This window comes from Lytechinus variegatus, chromosome 2 (genome assembly GCF_018143015.1).
Source record: "Lytechinus variegatus isolate NC3 chromosome 2, Lvar_3.0, whole genome shotgun sequence".
Classification (NCBI taxonomy): domain Eukaryota; kingdom Metazoa; phylum Echinodermata; class Echinoidea; order Temnopleuroida; family Toxopneustidae; genus Lytechinus; species Lytechinus variegatus.
Genome location: NC_054741.1, coordinates 74,056,424 through 74,080,473, shown reverse-complemented (window position 1 = coordinate 74,080,473; position 24,050 = coordinate 74,056,424). Strand labels below are relative to the sequence as shown.

Below are 24,050 nucleotides of genomic sequence, written 5' to 3'. Positions count from 1 at the left end.
CCCTCCACATTACCATTTTTTAAAAATGTTTTGCTAATCATCTTTTTCAGCCATCATTGTTGTCCACAAGGAATTGTGGATTTCAAATATTGAAAAAATGTCTCCCTATTCCTGTATAGGTACTGTGGGATGCAGACCCCACCGCAAATCACTTCAGATAGTGGTATGATGCTTATCACTTTCCACTCAGATTATACCGTACCCCGTGGAGGGTTTACAACCAACTACAAGATCATCGAAAATAAACAAGGTAAAAAAGGAATTCAAGCATTTCAATAGTATCCCCCAAGAAAAAAAAGAAAAGATTAAAAGGTTTTAAGAGTGCCCCTAGGGGGCGGCAACGCTGGGGGCACAGTGCCCCCACTTTTTGAAGCACTGAAAAAGTGCCCTTTTTACAGAAGAAAAATGCCCCCTCACGAACGTGTACTGTGTCCCTTTCACCTGAGGACCCGTTTTAGGTTTTACCAGGTGCCCTTTCTCGTGTAATTGCCATTTTTTTTTAAATACAAAACATATCCTCTCGCGAACGTGTTCTATGCCCCTTTCACCTGAGAAGGACCCAATTTATGTGTAAACAAGTTCCCCCTTGTCTTCTTATAAAGTGCCCTTTATCGAATCAGTGCCCTTTTTTACCAAAGAAAGGTGCCCCTAACGAACGTGTTCTTTGCCCTACTCATACCTAAGGACCCGTTCAGTGCCCCTTTGACTTCTCATAGAGGTGCCTGCTATATCATATAAGTTATCCTTAAAAAAAGCACACTCTTTTTCGTGCCCGATGAGCGCCCGCTTTACTTATTCAGAGTTCTGCTTCCTTCTGCAAGTGCATCCTAGCTTAATCGCATAATCCCTTTCAAAATATAATTTGCCCCTTTCGCTACTTCTTTTCCTGTTGATAAAAAAGCTCATGCCCTATTTTAATATGCCCTTATTTACTCTTGATAAATGCCCCTTTTCATTTCTAGTTTGTTCAAAATGTTCAGTATGTTGATATTCTAATGCGCCCATTTTCTTTCTGAAAACACATTTAAAATTGACGATTTTCACATAATTATCTTGAAGAATCATGAAGTTGTTTTCACAGCCAGCGTCTGCAATACTTTAGTAAATTCCCATAAAGAAAGAGCATCATTGCAAAGGAACAAGAAAACAATATTGTCAATTTTACAATGTTACTACTTATGAAGGAAAAACTTTAAGAATAATCCCACGTACGTTTAGTTTTATGAGTCATGTGAGTGGGGTAGATAGTCATAAGATACAGTGTTCTTTTCGAAAAAAATGTGCCCTTTTCCATGTGCCCTCCACTTTCAACATCGCTTCGCCGCCCCTGAGTGCCCCATAATGTTTTTTTTTTCTTGTTGAAATGTTAACGTTGGGAATATAATATGATATACAAACGTAATTATATTGAATATATATTCACAATTTCTTTTAATTAAAAGTCATGATTGTTCTCAAACTAACAAGTCTTATTTACTAATTATTTTTTTATAAAGGATTAATTCATTGTTTTATCTTACATCTATACACATATATCACATTTTTTAAAAAAAAAACATTGAGATCAAATAACTTAACCAAATATCAAACACTTTCAAACAATCTTATGATTGTGATCGTGGGTCACGGAAAATTGAGACACTTATTGGCTCGAAAATCAGGTATAATGACATGCAAATGGAAAATAACTTTTTTGTAGATTATCAAGATATCGGGCACAACGCGTGCTTAATGTGCGGAAGCAGGAAAGTCATAGAATGAGATCACCAAAAGTTTGAGTAAAATTGGAATACGAAAGTTATGAGCTTGGAAAGTTTAAATCGCTATACTGAGATATGCAAACAAGGTCCGTTATCACACCAGTGGCGTAGACAGGTCCTTAGACCTGGGGGGGGGGGGGGATGATCCCTAGCTGGGTCATACTTTATATATATATATTATATATATAACAAAATATGCTGAAGATAAATGGTAATGCTTTCAAAGCCAATATATCATTATTGGAATATAGCAATATAGCAATATAGCAATATAGCATTATATCTGAAAGCATTACCATTTATCTTCAGCGTATTTTGTTACTATTAGAGAAGCCAATACGTGAAACTTTAAGATATATATATATATATATATATATATATTATATTTATTTATATATACATATATATATATATATATATATATATATATATATATATATATTATATATATGTATATAATATATAAAGAATGAAGGAGATAACGTACTCGATAAAAACAAAATATCATGGGCCAAAGCAGACGAGTTAAAGATAACAAAATAACACGATCTGCCTCATGGATTATCTCGTGTGTCTTTTAATCACTTTGCTTTCAGCAATAAACAGGGCATCCAGTAATAAACAAACTTCCTTGCACATTTTTCATGGCAGTAATCTTTTGTTTGATTAATGACAATGAGTAAAGATGATCATAAGAGAAATGTCATTTTTCGGATGTCTAGTTATCATCTTGGTCATGACAGTCCTGCTAAACATGATCTGGAAAAACTAGTATTCCTTATTTTACTAGTATAGTAGTATACTCTTTTAAAAGTAGCGATATTGTTAATGGCGATATTGTTAATGATCAAACGAATGAATCAACAACTAAAGGAATAAACAAATAAACAGCCAAATAACAAAAAAAAATATCAATTACAATTAATAGGGGTAAAATAAAAAAGCTCAACATTATATTTCTTATCCACGTGCAGATATGCGGACACTAAAATGATAAGCACACTCTGTTTAAAATTACCATGATTAAAAAGGTATGATTGAATTAAGTATGGAAATGAAATAAGCCTCACCGGGTTGTCGGAAGTAAACTGTATAGATAGTAACTTGTTATAATTTCGATTCATTTCTTATTATGTACCTTGTTATGATGATTATGATAAAAACATAGGTAAGGAAATGTAACAGTTTATAACCTTCAAACCTAGAAGACTGCGCACGTACAGAAATCACTGGTATAAGTAATTCCAAAATACATTGCGCCTCGACTTACTTCTTCTTGAAACTGGAAGACGTTTATTTTCACCCAATATAGTTATGCAAAACAGTCCTTAACAGTAAAGGATTATTTCATTCCAAAATCATTCATTTACTAATTCGCTCCTTAGAGACTGAAAATTTTCACCTTTCCTTTGCAAAGTAGGGGTTGAGGACATGGCCAGCAGGGAAAAGGGTCAGTGTATGTGTATAGGTAATTTCTTATTAATTCGTTTGAACAGTGTTAATGTGTTATGAAAGCAATTGTTCTGAAAGGGAGTGATTAAGCGACACTTTCTTAAATCTGTAATGAAATATTTTGAACTTATCTCCTTTGCAAATACATAATCATTATAAGGAAATGTACTTGGTGAAACTCTGAATAACGATCCTTAAATGTATATGACGACGCAAGACAGTTGTTATTACTTAAAACTTGCAAGTTGTAAATGCATATAAGATGATTGACTCTGAATAAAAGTCCAATTTTGATCATGTTTGTCATTGCTGTAAGTTATGATTATTACTGCTATTATTATTGACTGATTTTAACTAGCATTCATTGCTTTATTACTGTATAGTTTTGCTTCTTCCCCCACAGAAACCTGGGGGGGATGATTGTACACACCATCCCCCCACCTAAAATTCTGGGGGGGATGCATCCCCCCCATCCCCCCGCTATCTACGCCCCTTTATCACACAATTACAACACATACCCCATAACATGATCTCTTTTTTGCTCAGAATTCTGACAAACAATTCCTCCATTATTTAATGTGTGATACCTGTATTACATGCCCTCGAAAAAGAACACATGATCTTTCTATAGACTATAGATAAAAGAGACTTTTAAGTGAAATACGTATTAAAGTAATTTGTACGCGTTTTACATCACAGATCTCGGTCACTTTGCCAATATATATAAAAGCAACGATCTCAATACTCAAATGGTCTTTGATACTATATCTTCCACAAAGTATCATTAATCTCTTCGTTGATTTTTTTTTCTATTCATGTGACTGGTTTCACGTACGTTTTTTTAGTCTCTTTTGATTCTTTTTTTAAAGTTAGTAAGACCTGAAAAGATATATTTTAGGGAAAATTTGCCGGATCAGGATATATATCTCACTAAATAATTCGAGCGCAAAGTATTAATTATTTTGTTGTTAATACTGTGTCTACATGAAATATGCTTGAGTGAGATCTCTAATCATGATAGGAATGCATGAATGAGTGAACACAGCAATGTTTCATATTGTGAGAAAAAAAATATATTTCCAAAATTTCCTTTGCACACAGCGTTTTTCTCTTGCAGCATTCAAGTTGTTGCTATATACCTTAAATTCATTTTATTTTCATAACTTCAGATGAATGTGGTGGTATCCTCCAAGGTGGAAAGGGTTGGCTTACTTCACCAGACTGGCCTTCTCCTTACGGTCCGCAACAAGACTGCCTGTGGACCATTCGGGTGTGTATTTCATTATGGTATCAAGTCTAAAGGCCAAGTCCACCCCCAAAAAAATGTTTATATGATTCAATAGAGAAAATACTCAAACAAGCATAACGCTGAAAATCCTAATTTTCTCCTCACTGTCCAGTGAAACAAAGTTTACTTCTCCCTGAAGTTGTGGAATTACCATTGTTTAATATTCTATGGTTCAGTCAAGTTGGTCTTTCTTAATTATTTCACATCCGATTTTGATGAAGTTTTCAGCGTCATGCTTGTTTGATTTTTCTCTGTTGAATTAAATTCTGTATTATGCTGTTGCACCCATTTCTTTCCTCTCTTTCTCTCTCTACTTCTGGCATATACTTAACCACACTATATCTATCTTACCCCTCTCTATCTTCCTGCTCTTTATATTTTTTGTGCAACTTTTATTATAAACTAAGTATACCCAGTATTTAACTTAATTTTGTATGCATTTTTTATTGTTGTTTGATATTTTCAATGTAACAGGACCGTGTTGAAAAAAACAGTGTATTCTATCATGCTGAACATGTTACCCTGTATAAAAAAAAAATGTTATCCTGTATAAAGATGTTTTAATAATAAATGAATAAATAAATCATATCAACATTTTCTCTCTGTGGAAGTCACAGTCACAGATATCTATATTTTTAGCTGCTTCATATTATATTCATGATCTCCGCCTTGATACACCATCTCTCACCCCCACCCCAAATAAAACGGGTTTTCTAATGTTTCTTTATGGATGTCTATAAAGTAATCACTACTGCAGGGAATTTTCACTAGTTTAATTCAACTCTCAGCACTCCGTTGTTTATGGATATTACGTGTAGTTTTACAATAGTGTTGTTTTTTTTATGGCCATACAATGTGAAGACAAAGTGATGGGGTTCCAAAAACCACATTAAGATGTATAAAAAGAGATATCTCATCTCTGTTACTTGTCAATGCACACAGGTTCCCCAGAACAAACGAGTGCAGATATGGTTCACGGCATTCAACCTTGCAGATCACGAGACTTGTTCTTATGACCACGTCACTCTCAAACTCGGCGATGAAAAAGTTCCGATGAGGTAGTAATAAATCATAGAAATAATACATTACATGGAATGTATACTCTCAAATAAACCTGTTGTAAATATATAAGTATAAGTATATGTATATATAGAGAGAGAGATTATAGTGTTATACAGATTAAAGCAATTACATAAATTTTTAAAAATTGGGGCGAGGAGTGATAGAAAGAAGCACTTTTTTTTAAGATAAAGTTTTGAAAAACAATTGAGAGCTGCTTGACATATCAAATAAGAAAATAACTACAAACTCTTCATTATGAAAGTTTATTTCTAATGGGAATATCCATATTTCATACTTTTATATGAATATATTCATATCAAATTCATATTGGCATTTTTATATTGTTTTACAGGATGTATTTTCAAGTCATTTGATCTTATTCAAGAACAGATTGACTTCATTCTAGGACATAGGAGCGAATATTCTTTACTAAAATTAAATAATTTCGAATGACTTCATTTTCAAGTATTTCAACAATATCCTTTTTTTATCGATATTGACCCAAGTTAAAAGCTGATGATTTGAACATGAATTTTTCAGATTATGTGGTTCAGATGTGTCAACAGGCAAGTACACTTCCATCGGGCATGAAGTTCAGCTGCGATTCAGATCGACACATGGTCCGGGTAAAATAGGATTCCGTGCACAATTCAAGGCTGTTCGTTAAACATTATGTCAGTTATTCAATTAAAGTATCATCCAAGAGATCCTTGGTATTATACATGAGTCATGCTAATTCACAATGTGAAGAATAAAAAGAAAATATGCTTATGTGGAATACTGCTTTCTTAATTTTTTGCTTTCACATGTAATTGCAACCAAACATGTTTTTTTAAGTATCTACGGGGTTAACTCAGCCTTTTCAAAAGTGAAGACTTTTTGACAAAATTGGTTTTGGCCTAATTGAGCCCAAGGGTTTCAACATTTGTTAATTTGTCAAGCGTTGATTAAGTGAGTACTTATTTACTAGTGTAACCATAACAGTTTTCAAAAGTAAGAAGGGTAATTTTATTCTCAAATCAAGAAATTTGATGAATTATATCCTTTAATGACCCAATTATACGTCTCCTGAGACGTCTGAACATTTTGTCACATATCTGCAACTTCATTGAATAGGCCTACTGTTCATCTTTTCCAAATTTTGTAATTATGAAATCTATAGGCTGAACCGATCCCTAATAAATCAGTGGTGTTATGAGCGAAAAAGAAACTTTGACACAATACAAAAATATTATTTGTGATACATTTTGACATGATATTCAGAAAACATTTTTATGTCATCCTTTTCTTTTCTCATTTTACTTTCTTGGTCCTGAAAATGTAAGAGGGTCCAAGGAAGCATATTCAATCAAACCTAATTTTGATTTGCCAGGAATTTCATATTTCAATTTGCCCAGGATTGGTATTCTGAAAATTGTCTTAACTTTTCTTGTAAGTAAGCAAGATAACAGCACGCTAAAATTCTCTTAAATTGGTAATCTGAAAATTGTCTTATTTCTGTAAGGACGTTTCCTATTTTATCTCTGACACGCCCAATTTTCTGTCATCAACCAATCATTAAGCTTGTTATATGCTCAGGTCAACCAATAGAAGCGTCTCTTCTGAAAAATAATGAAGCGCATTGTTGATATGAAGCGTAATTTTCTTGCGCCCCCGACACTTTTGCTTGTGTGCTTCTGTGCTAAAAATACATGTGGCTCTTCTCAAAGATATATTTTCTCTGAAAAGATTCATCCTCTCGAACACCAATTTTTAATTGCTGAAAAGTCTACCAATCCGTCGTTATAATGTCATTGGAATGTCTTCTTTTGTAAAGCATTTGCACATCATTTCCGGTATATCTCTGACATCATACGTGCTCAGTGAAAGTTACAAGAAAAGTTAAGACAATTTTCGGAATACAGATTTTATTGTAATTCTAAAGATACAAGAATATTTCTATATTTTATATAGAAATACAATGTGAAGAACAAAATGTGATCACTTTAAACTTGAATAATACCTGTCCTGAATTGGTTAAAGGGATAAGTCAAGAATAATTTGAGCATATGAAAAGTTAAGCTTTCTAAATAAGAATCAGTTAAAAATATTCTAATCTTCGATATCTTGAATGAAGATTTCAGTCATGTTAACACGAGATCTTAACACTGTCTTTATAATATACTTGACACATTTGTTCTCCAATAATTTTGTCAGGTTTAATAAATCCTATGTAATTGAATAAAAATGACGTTTTTTTCATTATTTGCAAATTTGAAAAGAATTGAATAGAGTTGTTTTCCAGAGTACATTAAAGTTCTTTCAGACCAATAGTTAATTAGATGTTTTATATATATATAAATATATTCCTAAGTGTCATGAGTAACCTTCTGATACTCAATTTAATTTATGCTCAGCAAGTAATTTTTGGCCGAGGCTCTAATTTTCCCAACGACCCATATTTACATGAGTTTGAAGTGTTAAAAATATGCTATCCATTACATATTAATAATGTTAACACTTCTTTTAGACTGCGAATAACGACGGCACGCCCAACATTTAACGGGAACACCATTGTGGCCGAAGAACTGCAAAACTAAATTCCCAGACTCCCTCTGGGCTAAAATGCAATTATTTACATTATATACATGTTGTAGTGCATTTAACCGAACCCTCCTTCACTATTGTAGCCTACTTATTGAAGATTGAGAAATGAGAAAAAAACCTTCCCAACATTAACTTTGACTACTTAAAATCCTGCATATCAATAGAAGAATGTCAACAAAGTCAAAGAATTATATAGATGTAAAGTTTGTAAAATCTTTTTCAAATATATGGCTCGAAATGGAATGCAATGGAGTGGTGAACGCCTCAAAACATTGATCTCTTAGGTTTCCACAAAAGCACTCCTGCATCAGGGATAGCTTGTTGGTTTAATGATGGTTTATACAACAGTCAAACATCATTATTTCACATACTGACCACATTGCGTAAAAACCAACTTAAATCACATAGGCCTACACCTAGCACCGTAGTAGTTTCTCCATTGGAACATGAATGGAAAAATACGATTAAATAATTAAAATTCACAAACTCCAGGTTATTCCAGGTTTTCACCCTCCATAAAATGCCCTAAAACCTTACTAAAATGAACATTTGGTCACTGTCATCAATATTCATCTTGGCCACATGTAATGAGAAATATACCAGGAAGATGTAGAGAAAATAATTATAATGCATAATCATTTTTATCAACCCCTCCACCACTTGTATTTACTGGAAATTTTTTTTAATGCAAGCTTCTGGGATTGGGAAATGCACGTAAAGACATCTAACAAACAAAAACAGGCTTCCCTCACTGCATAACACCCAATTTACTCAAGAAATCTTTCTACCTAAACACAATTTGGATGTTTCGTACAGTAAACCACCGGTGATGGGTTTAATAATGCTCGTGAAAGCTTCTGCATTTAAGTTGGTCAAAAAGATAATTCAAATCTAGGTGAAATACCAAAGTGGAATTGCTCATATGCACCCTAGGAAAGACTCTAGAGTGTTTTCCTCTTTTTAACTGTCCTCTTTTTTATTTTTCTTGCCTCGTTCTTCAGCTTTGTCTGAACTGTCTTCAGATCATGAGGAAAGTTTACCTGTGTGTTAAGGAAAGCCTGCACTTCTGCCCTGCCTGCATATATGAAAGAGTGGGAGAGAAAATACATATCTGTCTTTATCATCCATCATAATACCATAAGTTTAACATGTGTGTATGTATATTGAAAGATGAAAGAAGATTGAAAGAAACAACTGTTCGAAAACAACTGGGAAAGTTAATTGGTGTTATACAACAGTTGTCTTTCCATGTAGAAATAAGCATATGGGACCACACCAAAATGTATCTCCCAACAAGCTTTTCCTTTTATATTTCCAATATAAGAGCATTTTAGGATAAATACTTGATAGGAGGACCTTTCTACCATGGGATTTTTTTTATAACTATTGCTGAAAGTATGAGAAAGCACACCAATTACTGTTTTCCTTTTACAGAACTAAAGGTTATCTTTAATATTTTACACATAAATTCCATATCTCTTTTATTTTAAGACACAATGTGTTACATAATGGCTTGGTCACTTATTCTTAGTGGTTTGAATAATTGATTGGAGATGCGAAGGTCGTGAGTCAGAACCCTGTTGGGGCACAGATATCATTTGAAAAGACATTCATCTACATCTGCCATATATATATATAAAAGGCCAAGTCCACTCTAGAAAAATAGTTTATTTTAATAAAAAGAAAAATCAAACAAGCATAATGCTGAAAATTTGATCAAAATCGGATGTAAAATAAGAAATTTTCAGCATTATGCTTGTTTGATTTTTCCCCTTTTATTGAAATAAACCTTTTTTCTAGAGTGGACTTGGCCTTTAAGCCTGTATGTTAAAGGATAGAAAACCATCCCTCTCTATGTAAATATACCTCTGGGGGGAAGGATTTCATCGTGGTGGGTGATTTCAGACACAGGCACGATAGAAGCTCCACCATCTGTTGAAACAAAACAATATGAGAGCATTAAGGTATCATTGAACATTATAAACCAGAGTCAACGCTGGTAATAAGCATGTCTCCCCATTTCTGCAGAATTATCATATTTTCTACTTCCTGATGTACATTGATAATTTTCACATCTTGTAGTACATGTACATTCGCATGTCCTGAAATAGAGATATAAGTGTTCAATCTTTCTCTCACCCTCCCTTTCCTTAACAGCTTTCAAGTTTTATTTCTCCAGTTTTGTGGATGTGATGAGGAATATCGCCCATATGTAACAAAAAACAAGTTAAAATAGTGATAATTCTACATATCCAATGTGGAGTCAAACCATGTTTTATATTTTTGGATAAAAAGCACAATTAACTAATTCTATTTCATTTAATGAAAAAAAAAACATAAAAGATGTGAGAGCGTGACGTAACCAGCTCACTCACTTTTGCCTACTTTTCACATGTCACTGTTATATTGTACATGTCACTGTTATGCAAAAATTAAAAATGCGGTTACACTTCTTCTTAGACAATTAGACGGAATATGTTCACTTTTGCTTATTATTTTCTTTCCCAGTTTATATTAAATCATTTCTTCTTTTGTGTGGACTTGGCTTTCAAGGAGTTTTAGGTTTGCATTAGTCCACACTATTCGCATATAATTATGTGTCCAAAAGAATTTTAAACTTTAAGTTTTGTTCACTTTTATGAACATTTTCTGGTTTGAAAAGGTGGAAAATGATCAGCTATTGCCGATTTTGTTGGATTCAGCTACTGCATCCAAATTAGTAACACGCAGTCAGGGCCTCGAACTACAACTTTGCACCTAGAAAAAAAAAAACATGTGCACGGCTATCTTTCTCTCAAATTTGCTAAAACGTCAGAGCTTTTGTGAGGGAAGGCGAGGCCCCCCCCCTTCTCTTTGCACCACCCCTGCTGCATGCAGTGCAGTATTGCATCCAAATGGAAAGCGATACGGGTGTCGAAATACTTTACTGCCTAAAAAAAGTACACTTAGCCGCCATCTTTCTCTAAATCATTGCTAAAACGCCAAAGCTTTCGCGCTTTGCGTGAGAAGGGATAAACTCCCCTTCCTGCAAATATGCCTGTTACATGTACATGTAGTGCTTCACTGCGTCCAAATAATTGAAAAGCAAACCGCATGACCATTCCACCTAAAAAGGTGCTGCAAGCAATCTTTCTTTCATATTTGCTCTGTAATCGTCAAAGATTTTGTGCGGAAGGGGGAAATCTCCCCCCTCTGTGGAGCAAGCATGTTTATCATCGTTTTAGGGTGCTTACAACCGACCCACCCTAAAATGAAAAGCTGGCTACAGGGGTTGGATCCTTCACGTCTGCCCCCCCTTCCAACCTGGTTATGCCAGTTCTTGCTCAGCAAACAAATTTATCAAGATCAGCAAACATCCCCCAAATCACAACTTGTTAAATCATTTCTATCCTTTTATTGTAGCTTAATCCTCCTTTTTAAACCCCCAAACCGGGCAGAAAAAATTTATATACATGTTGTGTATACCTTCATGAATAGATTCCAAGCGATGTCCAACAACATCGAGTTCTCTCATCGTTAGGGGTGCCTGGTACACATTTTTGTTGGTTTCTCCTGCATGCTGGAAGTGCTGGGAGACATGCTCTTTTCGTGATTCTGAAGGCCTCCTCAATTTCGACTTTCTTTTTTTATTCACGTGGTATGTCGCGTCGCCAAAGAGGTAGCTTTGGTTAAGGTCCAGCACGGCCAGGAATTTGTCTATGTCTTCTGCACGGCTGTCCTCATCTTGGATCAGATAGGTCCCCTTAAGGATTTTGCAGGCATTCCTGATCAGGTATAACAATCCTAACTTCAAAGCTACCTTGATCGTTTTCCCATCTTCTTTGATTGTGCATGATTCAACAGCCTGCTCTAAATGAACCCAGTTCTCTCTTTGGAATACATCCGAAATATCTCCCCTCTTGATAGGCAGTTCACCAAGTGTATCCTCTGTCTTCCTGAACTCTAAATACAATCTTCCCAGCCTTCTCATGTCTGTCATAACACTTTTTCTATTGTCGTCCTTGTTGATTTTTTTTCTTTTCTTTTCCCACAGTCGTCTCCCGATTGTCAATAGGACTTTGTCATTCTTGCATATGGTAGATACTTCACTTTTTCTGAACTTTGCCAGAACTTCTTGAGCGAAAACAGATTGGTCGGAGGTGTTCATCGACAGCAAAGACATGGGAATAGGGGCACCTCTGATGGGCTCGTGCGTCTTGCATCTTGCCATGTGCTTTCTGAGGTATGTTTTTCGGTAGAAGCCATGACAAACCGAGCACATCACGATCTGATCTTTTTCATTCTCTGGCTGACAAGCCCGCTCCCTTAGATATTTGGGATTATCTTTCTTCGACTCTTCTTTGTTGAAGAGCAGAATGCCTTCTTTTCGAAATTTGTCGAATAATTCATCCCTCAACTTCTTCGATTTCATCAGAGCATCACGCACTCTTTCATTCTCTTTGTGCCGAATTTCCATATGCTTCCGTAGACAGGACTTCATCTTGTGACAGAAGATGCAATATCTGTATGGCTTCTTCTTTACAGATGTCTTCCTTTTCTCTTCCAAAGCTTTCGATAATGGAATTTGTTCAACTGCCTCCACTGTAGTACTTTTTTTCAGTTGTTTATAGCCTTGCTTAGGTTCTGCATTGTCTTGAAGACATCTCCTGGTGTGACTTCGCATGATGCGAGTGTCTCCGTCAAATAGATCTGCTTTGCTCGATGATGGTTCGTAGTCCTCGTCACTGTCGTCATCATCATCGCATTCATTATCTTCGTTGGGAACTTGGTCTGCAATATCTCTTGTGCCTTGTTGAGAAATCAACTTGAGCTTGTTGAAGAGCGAAAGTGCTCTCTCACGCACTGTATCGCTAAACTTGTACTTGCATACCTTTATTTGGATTCAAGCAAAATTAATGACAAAATTAGCATAGAGATTTTATGTTTACATTTTGCTGGGTTTAATTACAATTGTCCCCCGTCCCTCGAAAGCGTTAAAGTTTTCACTTTTCTTTGCCATCGATCCATGCCTGATTCATCTTATCCAGCGATCTCTCATACACATTTTCTCTTTTAATATGATATGAATTCCTTTTTTGTTGTTTGTTTCTTTTTTTATCTTTCTTTTTCCCTGATTTTTCTTGCTCTTGTCGATCTTTTCCTCCCCTTGTCCTTCCTCCTCCTCTTCTTTTTTTTTCTTCTTTTCTTCTTCTTCGAATCGAAAGATATGAGCCTTATGCGAAGAAAGAAGAAATACGTCAAAAAGAGTCAATTTCAATGAGACAAAAACTGTTTATTGGTACCTTGAGATGAATATATAACGAATGGGGAGAAAGATTATATGCTACTCTTTTGAAAAGAATACAGGGGTCACATCTCTGGTATTATTATCATTGTTGTTTTTATTTGTTATTGTTGTTATTATTATTATCATAATTATATTCATTATTATTACTATCATTATTATTGTATATTTGACAACAAAATAAGAATGCAAGGAATATAAGAGAGATCCACACACAGAGTAACAGATAAGACATAGGCCTATAGAATAAGGTAAGACAGACTTACAAGTGGGTACAGGTTTGCAAAAGTGAAATTCTTCCATGTTGCCCGTAGACATGTATAATCACATATGCAATTTCAAGAAATATTCTAAAGTAGCAGATATTGCCATATTACACAATATGCACATACATGAAGAGTGAAAAGCAAGAATAACAACTTTTGATTTTTGCGAACTCTCACGTGATGTCGCACCAAGTCGCACAACGTTCTGCTTAAATTGCATGGAGAAATTGTGGGGAAACTTGGCACAAAATAAATAGCCAATATATTTAGATTATTTGCATAAATTTGCATATTGCAAAAAGTGTTTTATTAAATTATACAGCTTTTCTTAACCCTATCTAGCCCGGGGTATTTTGGGCGTTCATATGGTGGGGGGGGGCCTCCCAGGCCCCTCTGAGATCTCGGCCGTCAACCGCGCGATCGCGGGACATAATCTACAAAATTGTATAGTAATTTATTTCATGATATGCGTAATTAGTATGCGAAATCATACTTTTTCCTCTAACTCCCTAAATAAAGCTCCAAATGTACTAATTTTTGGTATAGAAACTCTTTGTGGTGTTCTTAGCAAGTGTACATGAAAAAAATTGTTGGGGACTCTTCTGAGATCATAAAAAGCATAAGATAAATACATTTGGACCAGCAAAACTAAAAATAATCATTCATTTATGAATTTTGGTTGAAAACACAATTTGCATTGACTTTGTACACAAAACCATGTTTTTTTAGCAATTTTTGGTCTGATATGCACTTCCATAATGTTGTGTAATTTCAGAAACCGTGTTACCAGGTGACGCGAAATTGGTCTAAAAAATTAAGCAAGACTTGAAAGTAAAAAATCAGTGAGCGGCGCAGTCAAAAAGTTTTGCATTCATTGAGGAGGGAGGCCTCCGAAGCTCCCCCCCTGGCCTAGATAGAGTTAAGAAATTCAAATGAAGAACAGCCAAGATGAAAACATTTGACCTATGATCCGGATTAAAGGTCAATTAAAGAAATTGTATTCTGATCAGGGAGCCCAAGTAGAATACATTGAATAGGCCCCTACTATGCTCTAGCTACGCAGGTGACATAAAGATAAAGGATATGTGTACCTGTTTGATGGTCTTTACAAAGTCTGGATGGGCTTGAAGAAGGCTTGGATTGAGACTATTGATCTTGTCTACATCGTCCAAGATTTTGAGAACTTTTATTGGGTTCTGAAAAAAACAAGATATATAATATAAAGATACAGATGTGTGTATATATATGAGATGTGTGAAAGCATCTGTGGGAAAAAGTCTGAAATAATCTAAAATGTCTGAAAAGATGTGCTTTTCAATGCATTCAGAATGAATCAGAAGTCTAGAAATGGGGTTGCGTGACGAGCAAACATTGTCTGAAATCAGATTAAAATCTTAACTCTCACATCCCTGATATGTATTTAAGAATATATAATCATGAACAAAAATGAATACATTTGAACATGAAAAAAGTCGGTAGTCAATCATCATGCCTTTTACATAATTAGACACACATTACTGGAAAAAATAATCTCAAAGAAAAATAATTTGCAATCAATGCTCTTTGGCCTAAAGAAACTAAATGAAAAATATAAAATGCAGAATAAGTAGCCTATATCCATTTTTGTCAAAATGAGATATTTGAAATGAAAATTCAAGAAAAATAAAGAAAATGATAAGAAACTAAATGTAGCATTTGTCCATAACTTCAACAACATACCATTCTATGTAAAGAACAAAATATTGGTGTCCTTTAATTAAATCTTTGAGAAAAAAGTGTGTGCATTTATCTGATTTGCATAAGTCATCAAATGTTGTCTTTTTGTCTTGTAGTTTAGGGTCACTATTTTTTTTATTTTTTCATTCATTTATTTATTTTTTTCAAATTTTTTTTGGTAACTTGTCACTTATGTTGAAAATGCTTAAACATGAAACATTCTAAAAACAAAATTCTGCATAGCACACAGCTTAACTAATGTCTAACATGTTATCTTTGAATTTTGTTTCATCCACAAGCCACCAGTCATACAACTCATGAATTACACAGCTGAGGAATCATACTCTTTGATTCAGATGAAACAGGGACCCTCTTGCCTGCCCCCCCAAAAAAATGGGTATTAAAATGTGAGTAGATATTTGGAAATACTCCTTTTTCCTTCATTTCAATTAAATTTAATTAAAAATGTTGAAGGAATAAGGTACAAAGTATTACTGATTGCATAAAAGGTAGCGAAGACTTACAGGATTATCTTTTGAGAGAGCCTGCATCAGATCCACATGAAGACTTTGGACATTTATCTGATCAGCAGATTCTGCGAGGAGACACAAAATATATTGTTATGCTTCCTAGGACAACTCATGACAATTAAGTAGGTTATCTGTGCAAATAACAGCATTTATATTTATATCAAATAAATATACTGAGGTAATCAAATGTTCAGATCATAAAGTTATTTTATATCTGGAAGAAGTGAGAGTCTGGGAGCCTGTCCCAAAATAATAGACAAATAATAGACAAATATCTTGTTCTTAAGGAAACGATAGGATACGGAACCAATTTAACTATCACAATAGTCTGTAATTACAGATGCTTCTGACAAAGTCTTATTAAAAAAAAAGCTAATATTGGTGTCCTGCGTCATCTGTTGAGTTGGCCTCGCCTCATCTCTCTCTCTCTCTATATATATATATGCAAAAATTTTAGAATGCGGGTACACTTTTTGTCAGACAATTAGGTGGAATGTTCAGTTTTGCTTATTTATTTTCTTTCTCAGTTTATTTTAAATCATTTCCTTTTATGGGTGGACTTGGCATTCAACGAGTTTTAGGTTTGCATTAGTCCACATTATTCGCATATAATTATGTGTCCAAAAGGAATTTAAAACTGCATCCAAATTATTAACACGCAGTCAAGGCCTCAAACTACAACTTTGCACTTAGAGATTTGCTAAAACATCAGAGCTTTTGTGAGGGAAGGCGAGCCCCCACTCCCCTCTCTCTGCACCATCCCTGCTACATGCAGTGCAGTATTGCATCCAAATAATTGGAAAGCGATACGGTACACTTAGCCGCCATATTTCCCTAAATCATTGCTAAAACGCCAAAGCTTTCGCGCTTTGCGTGAAAAGGGAAAAACTCCCCTTCCTGCAAATATGCCTGTTACATGTACATGTAGTGCTTCACTGCGTCCAAATAATTGAAAAGCAAACTGAGTGTCGGACCATTCTGCCTAAAAAAGTGCTGCAAGCCATCTTTCTTTCATATTTGCTCTAAAATCGTCAGAGAATTTGTGCGGAAGGGGGAAATCTCTCCCCCTCTGTGGAGCAAGCATGTTTATCATCGTTTTGGGGTGCTTACAACCGACCCACCCTAAAATGAAAAGCTGGCTACAGGGGTTGGATCCTTCACGTCTGCCCCCCCCCCCTTCCAACCTGGTTATGCCAGTTCTTGCTCAGCAAACAAATTTATCAAGATCAGCAAACATCCCCCCAAATCAAAACTTGTTAAATCATTTCCATCCTTTTATTGTAGCTTAATCCTCCTTTTTAAACCCCCAAAGCGGGCAGAAAAAATTCATATACATGTTGTGTATACCTTCATGAATAGATTCCAAGCGATGTCCAACAACATCGAGTTCTCTCACCGTTAGGGGTGCCTGGTACACATTTTTGTTGGTTTCTCCTGCATGCAGGAAGTTCTGGGAGACATGCTCTTTTTGCAATTCTGGAGGCCTCCTCAATTTCGACCCTCTTTTTTTATTCACGTGGTATGTCGCGTCGCCAAAGAGGTAGCTTTGGTTAAGGTCCAGCACGGACAAGAATTTGTCTATGTCTTCTGCACGGCTGTCCTCATCTTGGATCAGATAGGTCCCCTTAAGGATTTTGCAGGCATTCCTGATCAGGTATAACAATCCTAACTTCAAAGCTACCTTGATTGTTTTCCCATCTTCTTTGATTGTGCATGATTCAACGGCCTGCTCTAAATGAACCCAGTTCTCTCTTTGGAATACATCTGAAATATCTCCTCTCTTGATAGGCAGTTCACCAAGTGTATCCTCTGTCTTCCTGAACGCTAAATACAATCTCCCCAGCCTTCTCATGTCTGTCATAACACTTTTTCTATTGTCGTCCTTGTTGATTTTTTTTCTTTTCTTTTCCCACAGTCGTCTTCCGATTGTCAATAGGACTTTGTCATTCTTGCATATGGTAGATACTTCACTTTTTCTGAACTTTGCCAGAACTTCTTGAGCGAAAACAGATTGGTCGGAGGTGTTCATCGACAGCAAAGACATGGGAATTGGGGCACCTCTGATGGGCTCGTGCGTCTTGCATTTTGCCATGTGCTTTCTGAGGTATATTTTTCGGTAGAAGCCATGACAAACCGAGCACATCACGATCTGATCTTTTTCATTCTCTGGCTGACAAGCCCGCTCCCTTAGATATTTGGGATTATCTTTCCTCGACTCTTCTTTGTTGAAGAGCAGAATGCCTTCTTTTCGAAATTTGTCGAATAATTCATCCCTCAACTTCTTCGATTTCATCAGAGCATCACGCACTCTTTCATTCTCTTTGTGCCGAATTTCCATATGCTTCCGTAGACAGGACTTCATCTTGTGACAGAAGATGCAATATCTGTATGGCTTCTTCTTTACAGATGTCTTCCTTTTCTCTTCCAAAGCTTTCGATAATGGTTCAACTGCCTCCACTGTAGCACTTTTTTTCAGTTGTTTATAGCCTTGCTTAGGTTCTGCATTGTCTTGAAGACATCTCCTGGTGTGACTTCGCATGATGCGAGTGTCTCCGTCAAATAGATCTGCTTTGCTCGATGATGGTGCGTAGTCCTCGTCACTGTCGTCATCATCATCGCATTCATTATCTTCGTTGGGAACTTGGTCTGCAATATCTGTTGTGCCTTGTTGAGAAATCAACTTGAGCTTGTTGAAGAGCGAAAGTGCTCTCTCACGCACTGTATCGCTAAACTTGTACTTGCATACCTTTATTTGGATTCAAGCAAAATTAATGACAAAATTAGCATAGAGATTTTATGTTTACATTTTGCTGGGTTTAATTACAATTGTCCCCCGTCCCTCGAAAGCGTTAAAGTTTTCACTTTTCTTTGCCATCGATCCATGCCTGATTCATCTTATCCAGCGATCTCTCATACACATTTTCTCTTTTAATATGATATGAATTCCTTTTTTGTTGTTTGTTTCTTTTTTTATCTTTCTTTTTCCCTGATTTTTCTTGCTCTTGTCGATCTTTTCCTCCCCTTGTCCTTCCTCCTCCTCTTCTTTTTTTTTCTTTTCTTCTTCTTCGAATCGAAAGATATGAGCCTTATGCGAAGAAAGAAGAAATACGTCGAAAAGAGTCAATTTCAATGAGACAAAAACTGTTTATTGGTACCTTGAGATGAATATATAACGAATGGGGAGAAAGATTATATGCTACTCTTTTGAAAAGAATACAGGGGTCACATCTCTGGTATTATTATCATTGTTGTTTTTATTTGTTATTGTTGTTATTATTATTATCATAATTATATTCATTATTATTACTATCATTATTATTGTATATTTGACAACAAAATAAGAATGCAAGGAATATAAGAGAGATCCACACACAGAGTAACAGATAAGACATAGGCCTATAGAATAAGGTAAGACAGACTTACAAGTGGGTACAGGTTTGCAAAAGTGAAATTCTTCCATGTTGCCCGTAGACATGTATAATCACATATGCAATTTCAAGAAATGTTCTAAAGTAGCAGATATTGCCATATTACACAATATGCACATACATGAAGAGTGAAAAGCAAGAATAACAACTTTTGATTTTTGCGAACTCTCACGTGATGTCGCACCAAGTCGCACAACGTTCTGCTTAAATTGCATGGAGAAATTGTGGGGAAACTTGGCACAAAATAAATAGCCAATATATTTAGATTATTTGCATAAATTTGCATATTGCAAAAAGTGTTTTATTAAATTATACAGCTTTTCTTAACCCTATCTAGCCCGGGGTATTTTGGGCGTTCATATGGTGGGGGGGGGGCCTCCCAGGCCCCTCTGAGATCTCGGCCGTCAACCGCGCGATCGTGGGACATAATCTACAAAATTGTATAGTAATTTATTTCATGATATGCGTAATTAGTATGCGAAATCATACTTTTTCCTCTAACTCCCTAAATAAAGCTCCAAATGTACTAATTTTTGGTATAGAAACTCTTTGTGGTGTTCTTAGCAAGTGTACATGAAAAAAATTGTTGGGGACTCTTCTGAGATCATAAAAAGCATAAGATAAATACATTTGGACCAGCAAAACTAAAAATAATCATTCATTTATGAATTTTGGTTGAAAACACAATTTGCATTGACTTTGTACACAAAACCATGTTTTTTTAGCAATTTTTGGTCTGATATGCACTTCCATAATGTTGTGTAATTTCAGAAACCGTGTTACCAGGTGACGCGAAATTGGTCTTAAAAATTAAGCAAGACTTGAAAGTAAAAAATCAGTGAGCGGCGCAGTCAAAAAGTTTTGCATTCATTGAGGGGAGCCTCCGAAGCTCCCCCCCTGGCCTAGATAGAGTTAAGAAATTCAAATGAAGAACAGCCAAGATGAAAACATTTGACCTATGATCCGGATTAAAGGTCAATTAAAGAAATTGTATTCTGATCAGGGAGCCCAAGTAGAATACATTGAATAGGCCCCTACTATGCTCTAGCTACGCAGGTGACATAAAGATAAAGGATATGTGTACCTGTTTGATGGTCTTTACAAAGTCTGGATGGGCTTGAAGAAGGCTGGGATTGAGACTATTGATCTTGTCTACATCGTCCAAAATTTTGAGAACTTTTATTGGGTTCTGAAAAAAACAAGATATATAATATAAAGATACAGATGTGTGTATATATATGAGATGTGTGAAAGCATCTGTGGGAAAAAGTCTGAAATAATCTAAAATGTCTGAAAAGATGTGCTTTTCAATGCATTCAGAATGAATCAGAAGTCTAGAAATGGGGTTGCGTGACGAGCAAACATTGTCTGAAATCAGATTAAAATCTTAACTCTCACATCCCTGATATGTATTTAAGAATATATAATCATGAACAAAAATGAATACATTTGAACATGAAAAAAGTCGGTAGTCAATCATCATGCCTTTTACATAATTAGACACGCATTACTGGAAAAAATAATCTCAAAGAAAAATAATTTGCAATCAATGCTCTTTGGCCTAAAGAAACTAAATGAAAAATATAAAATGCAGAATTAGTAGCCTATATCCATTTTTGTCAAAATGAGATATTTGAAATGAAAATTCAAGAAAAATAAAGAAAATGATAAGAAACTAAATGTAGCATTTGTCCATAACTTCAACAACATACCATTCTATGTAAAGAACAAAATATTGGTGTCCTTTAATTAAATCTTTGAGAAAAAAGTGGGCATTTATCTGATTTGCATAAGTCATCAAATGTTGTCTTTTTGTCTTGTAGTTTAGGGTCACTATTTTTTTATTTTTTCATTCATTTATTTATTTTTTTCAAATTTTCTGGTAACTTATCACTTATGTTGAAAATGCTTAAACATGAAACATTCTAAAAACAAAATTCTGCATAGCACACAGCTTAACTAATGTCTAACATGTTATCTTTGAATTTTGTTTCATCCACAAGCCACCAGTCATACGACTCATGAATTACACAGCTGAGGAATCATACTCTTTATGATTCAGGTGTAACAGGAACTCTCTTGCCTGCCCCCCCCCCCAAAAAAAAAGAGTATTAAAATGTGAGTAGATATTTGGAAATACTCCTTTTTCCTTCATTTCAATTAAATTTAATTAAAAATGTTGAAGGAATAAGGTACAAAGTATTACCGATTGCATAAAAGGTAGCGAAGACTTACAGGATTATCTTTTGAGAGAGCCTGCATCAGATCCACATGAAGACTTTGGACATTTATCTGATCAGCAGATTCTGCGAGGAGAAACAAAATATATTGTTATGCTTCCTGGGACAACTCATGACAATTAAGTAGGTTATCTCTGCAAATAACAGCATTTATATTTATATCAAATAATTATACTGAGGTAATCAAATGTTCAGATCATAAAGTTATTTTATATCTGGAAGAAGTGAGAGTCTGGGAGCCTGTCCCAAAATAATAGACAAATAATAGACAAATATCTTGTTCTTAAGGAAACGATAGGATACGGAACCAATTTAACTATCACAATAGTCTGTAATTACAGATGCTTCTGACAAAGTCTTATTAAAAAAAAAGCTAATATTGGTGTCCTGCGTCATCTGTTGAGTTGGCCTCGCCTCATCTCTCTCTCTCTCTATATATATATATGCAAAAATTTTAGAATGCGGGTACACTTTTTGTCAGACAATTAGGTGGAATGTTCAGTTTTGCTTATTTATTTTCTTTCTCAGTTTATTTTAAATCATTTCCTTTTATGGGTGGACTTGGCATTCAACGAGTTTTAGGTTTGCATTAGTCCACATTATTCGCATATAATTATGTGTCCAAAAGGAATTTAAAACTGCATCCAAATTATTAACACGCAGTCAAGGCCTCAAACTACAACTTTGCACTTAGAGATTTGCTAAAACATCAGAGCTTTTGTGAGGGAAGGCGAGCCCCCACTCCCCTCTCTCTGCACCATCCCTGCTACATGCAGTGCAGTATTGCATCCAAATAATTGGAAAGCGATACGGTACACTTAGCCGCCATATTTCCCTAAATCATTGCTAAAACGCCAAAGCTTTCGCGCTTTGCGTGAAAAGGGAAAAACTCCCCTTCCTGCAAATATGCCTGTTACATGTACATGTAGTGCTTCACTGCGTCCAAATAATTGAAAAGCAAACTGAGTGTCGGACCATTCTGCCTAAAAAAGTGCTGCAAGCCATCTTTCTTTCATATTTGCTCTAAAATCGTCAGAGAATTTGTGCGGAAGGGGGAAATCTCTCCCCCTCTGTGGAGCAAGCATGTTTATCATCGTTTTGGGGTGCTTACAACCGACCCACCCTAAAATGAAAAGCTGGCTACAGGGGTTGGATCCTTCACGTCTGCCCCCCCCCCCTTCCAACCTGGTTATGCCAGTTCTTGCTCAGCAAACAAATTTATCAAGATCAGCAAACATCCCCCCAAATCAAAACTTGTTAAATCATTTCCATCCTTTTATTGTAGCTTAATCCTCCTTTTTAAACCCCCAAAGCGGGCAGAAAAAATTCATATACATGTTGTGTATACCTTCATGAATAGATTCCAAGCGATGTCCAACAACATCGAGTTCTCTCACCGTTAGGGGTGCCTGGTACACATTTTTGTTGGTTTCTCCTGCATGCAGGAAGTTCTGGGAGACATGCTCTTTTTGCAATTCTGGAGGCCTCCTCAATTTCGACCCTCTTTTTTTATTCACGTGGTATGTCGCGTCGCCAAAGAGGTAGCTTTGGTTAAGGTCCAGCACGGACAAGAATTTGTCTATGTCTTCTGCACGGCTGTCCTCATCTTGGATCAGATAGGTCCCCTTAAGGATTTTGCAGGCATTCCTGATCAGGTATAACAATCCTAACTTCAAAGCTACCTTGATTGTTTTCCCATCTTCTTTGATTGTGCATGATTCAACGGCCTGCTCTAAATGAACCCAGTTCTCTCTTTGGAATACATCTGAAATATCTCCTCTCTTGATAGGCAGTTCACCAAGTGTATCCTCTGTCTTCCTGAACGCTAAATACAATCTCCCCAGCCTTCTCATGTCTGTCATAACACTTTTTCTATTGTCGTCCTTGTTGATTTTTTTTCTTTTCTTTTCCCACAGTCGTCTTCCGATTGTCAATAGGACTTTGTCATTCTTGCATATGGTAGATACTTCACTTTTTCTGAACTTTGCCAGAACTTCTTGAGCGAAAACAGATTGGTCGGAGGTGTTCATCGACAGCAAAGACATGGGAATTGGGGCACCTCTGATGGGCTCGTGCGTCTTGCATTTTGCCATGTGCTTTCTGAGGTATATTTTTCGGTAGAAGCCATGACAAACCGAGCACATCACGATCTGATCTTTTTCATTCTCTGGCTGACAAGCCCGCTCCCTTAGATATTTGGGATTATCTTTCCTCGACTCTTCTTTGTTGAAGAGCAGAATGCCTTCTTTTCGAAATTTGTCGAATAATTCATCCCTCAACTTCTTCGATTTCATCAGAGCATCACGCACTCTTTCATTCTCTTTGTGCCGAATTTCCATATGCTTCCGTAGACAGGACTTCATCTTGTGACAGAAGATGCAATATCTGTATGGCTTCTTCTTTACAGATGTCTTCCTTTTCTCTTCCAAAGCTTTCGA

The 24,050-nt window shown here is 35.8% G+C and overlaps 2 protein-coding genes across 3 annotated transcripts in view; one reads left to right on the top strand and one right to left on the bottom strand.

Moving 5' to 3' along the window:
* LOC121408988 (cubilin-like) overlaps nt 1-7,237 on the top strand; it is a 14,875-nt gene extending 7,638 nt beyond the window's left edge. Inside the window, exons 8-11 of the mRNA XM_041600748.1 lie at nt 120-250; nt 4,382-4,482; nt 5,443-5,558; nt 6,103-7,237. Of these exons, the coding sequence (XP_041456682.1) occupies nt 120-250; nt 4,382-4,482; nt 5,443-5,558; nt 6,103-6,229 (475 nt within the window). The 3' untranslated portion in view covers nt 6,230-7,237. The remainder of the gene's footprint in view (nt 1-119; nt 251-4,381; nt 4,483-5,442; nt 5,559-6,102) is intronic.
* LOC121408987 lies at nt 7,237-24,050 on the bottom strand. 2 transcript variants are annotated; one of them, XM_041600745.1, is made up of 7 exons: nt 22,961-24,050; nt 21,608-21,678; nt 20,457-20,561; nt 18,397-18,690; nt 11,614-12,724; nt 10,015-10,080; nt 7,237-9,223 (listed from the first exon to the last, which is right to left on the bottom strand). In XM_041600745.1, exons 1-7 carry the CDS (start codon nt 23,973-23,975, stop codon nt 9,090-9,092), a joined length of 2,796 nt encoding a protein of 931 aa, XP_041456679.1. In that variant the 5' UTR covers nt 23,976-24,050; the 3' UTR covers nt 7,237-9,089. The 2 variants fall into 2 exon arrangements, with proteins under 2 accessions (XP_041456679.1, XP_041456681.1); XM_041600747.1 differs by lacking the exons at nt 18,397-18,690; nt 20,457-20,561; nt 21,608-21,678; nt 22,961-24,050 and adding exons at nt 14,790-14,894; nt 15,939-16,009; nt 17,292-18,381 and having other exon boundaries at nt 11,614-13,018.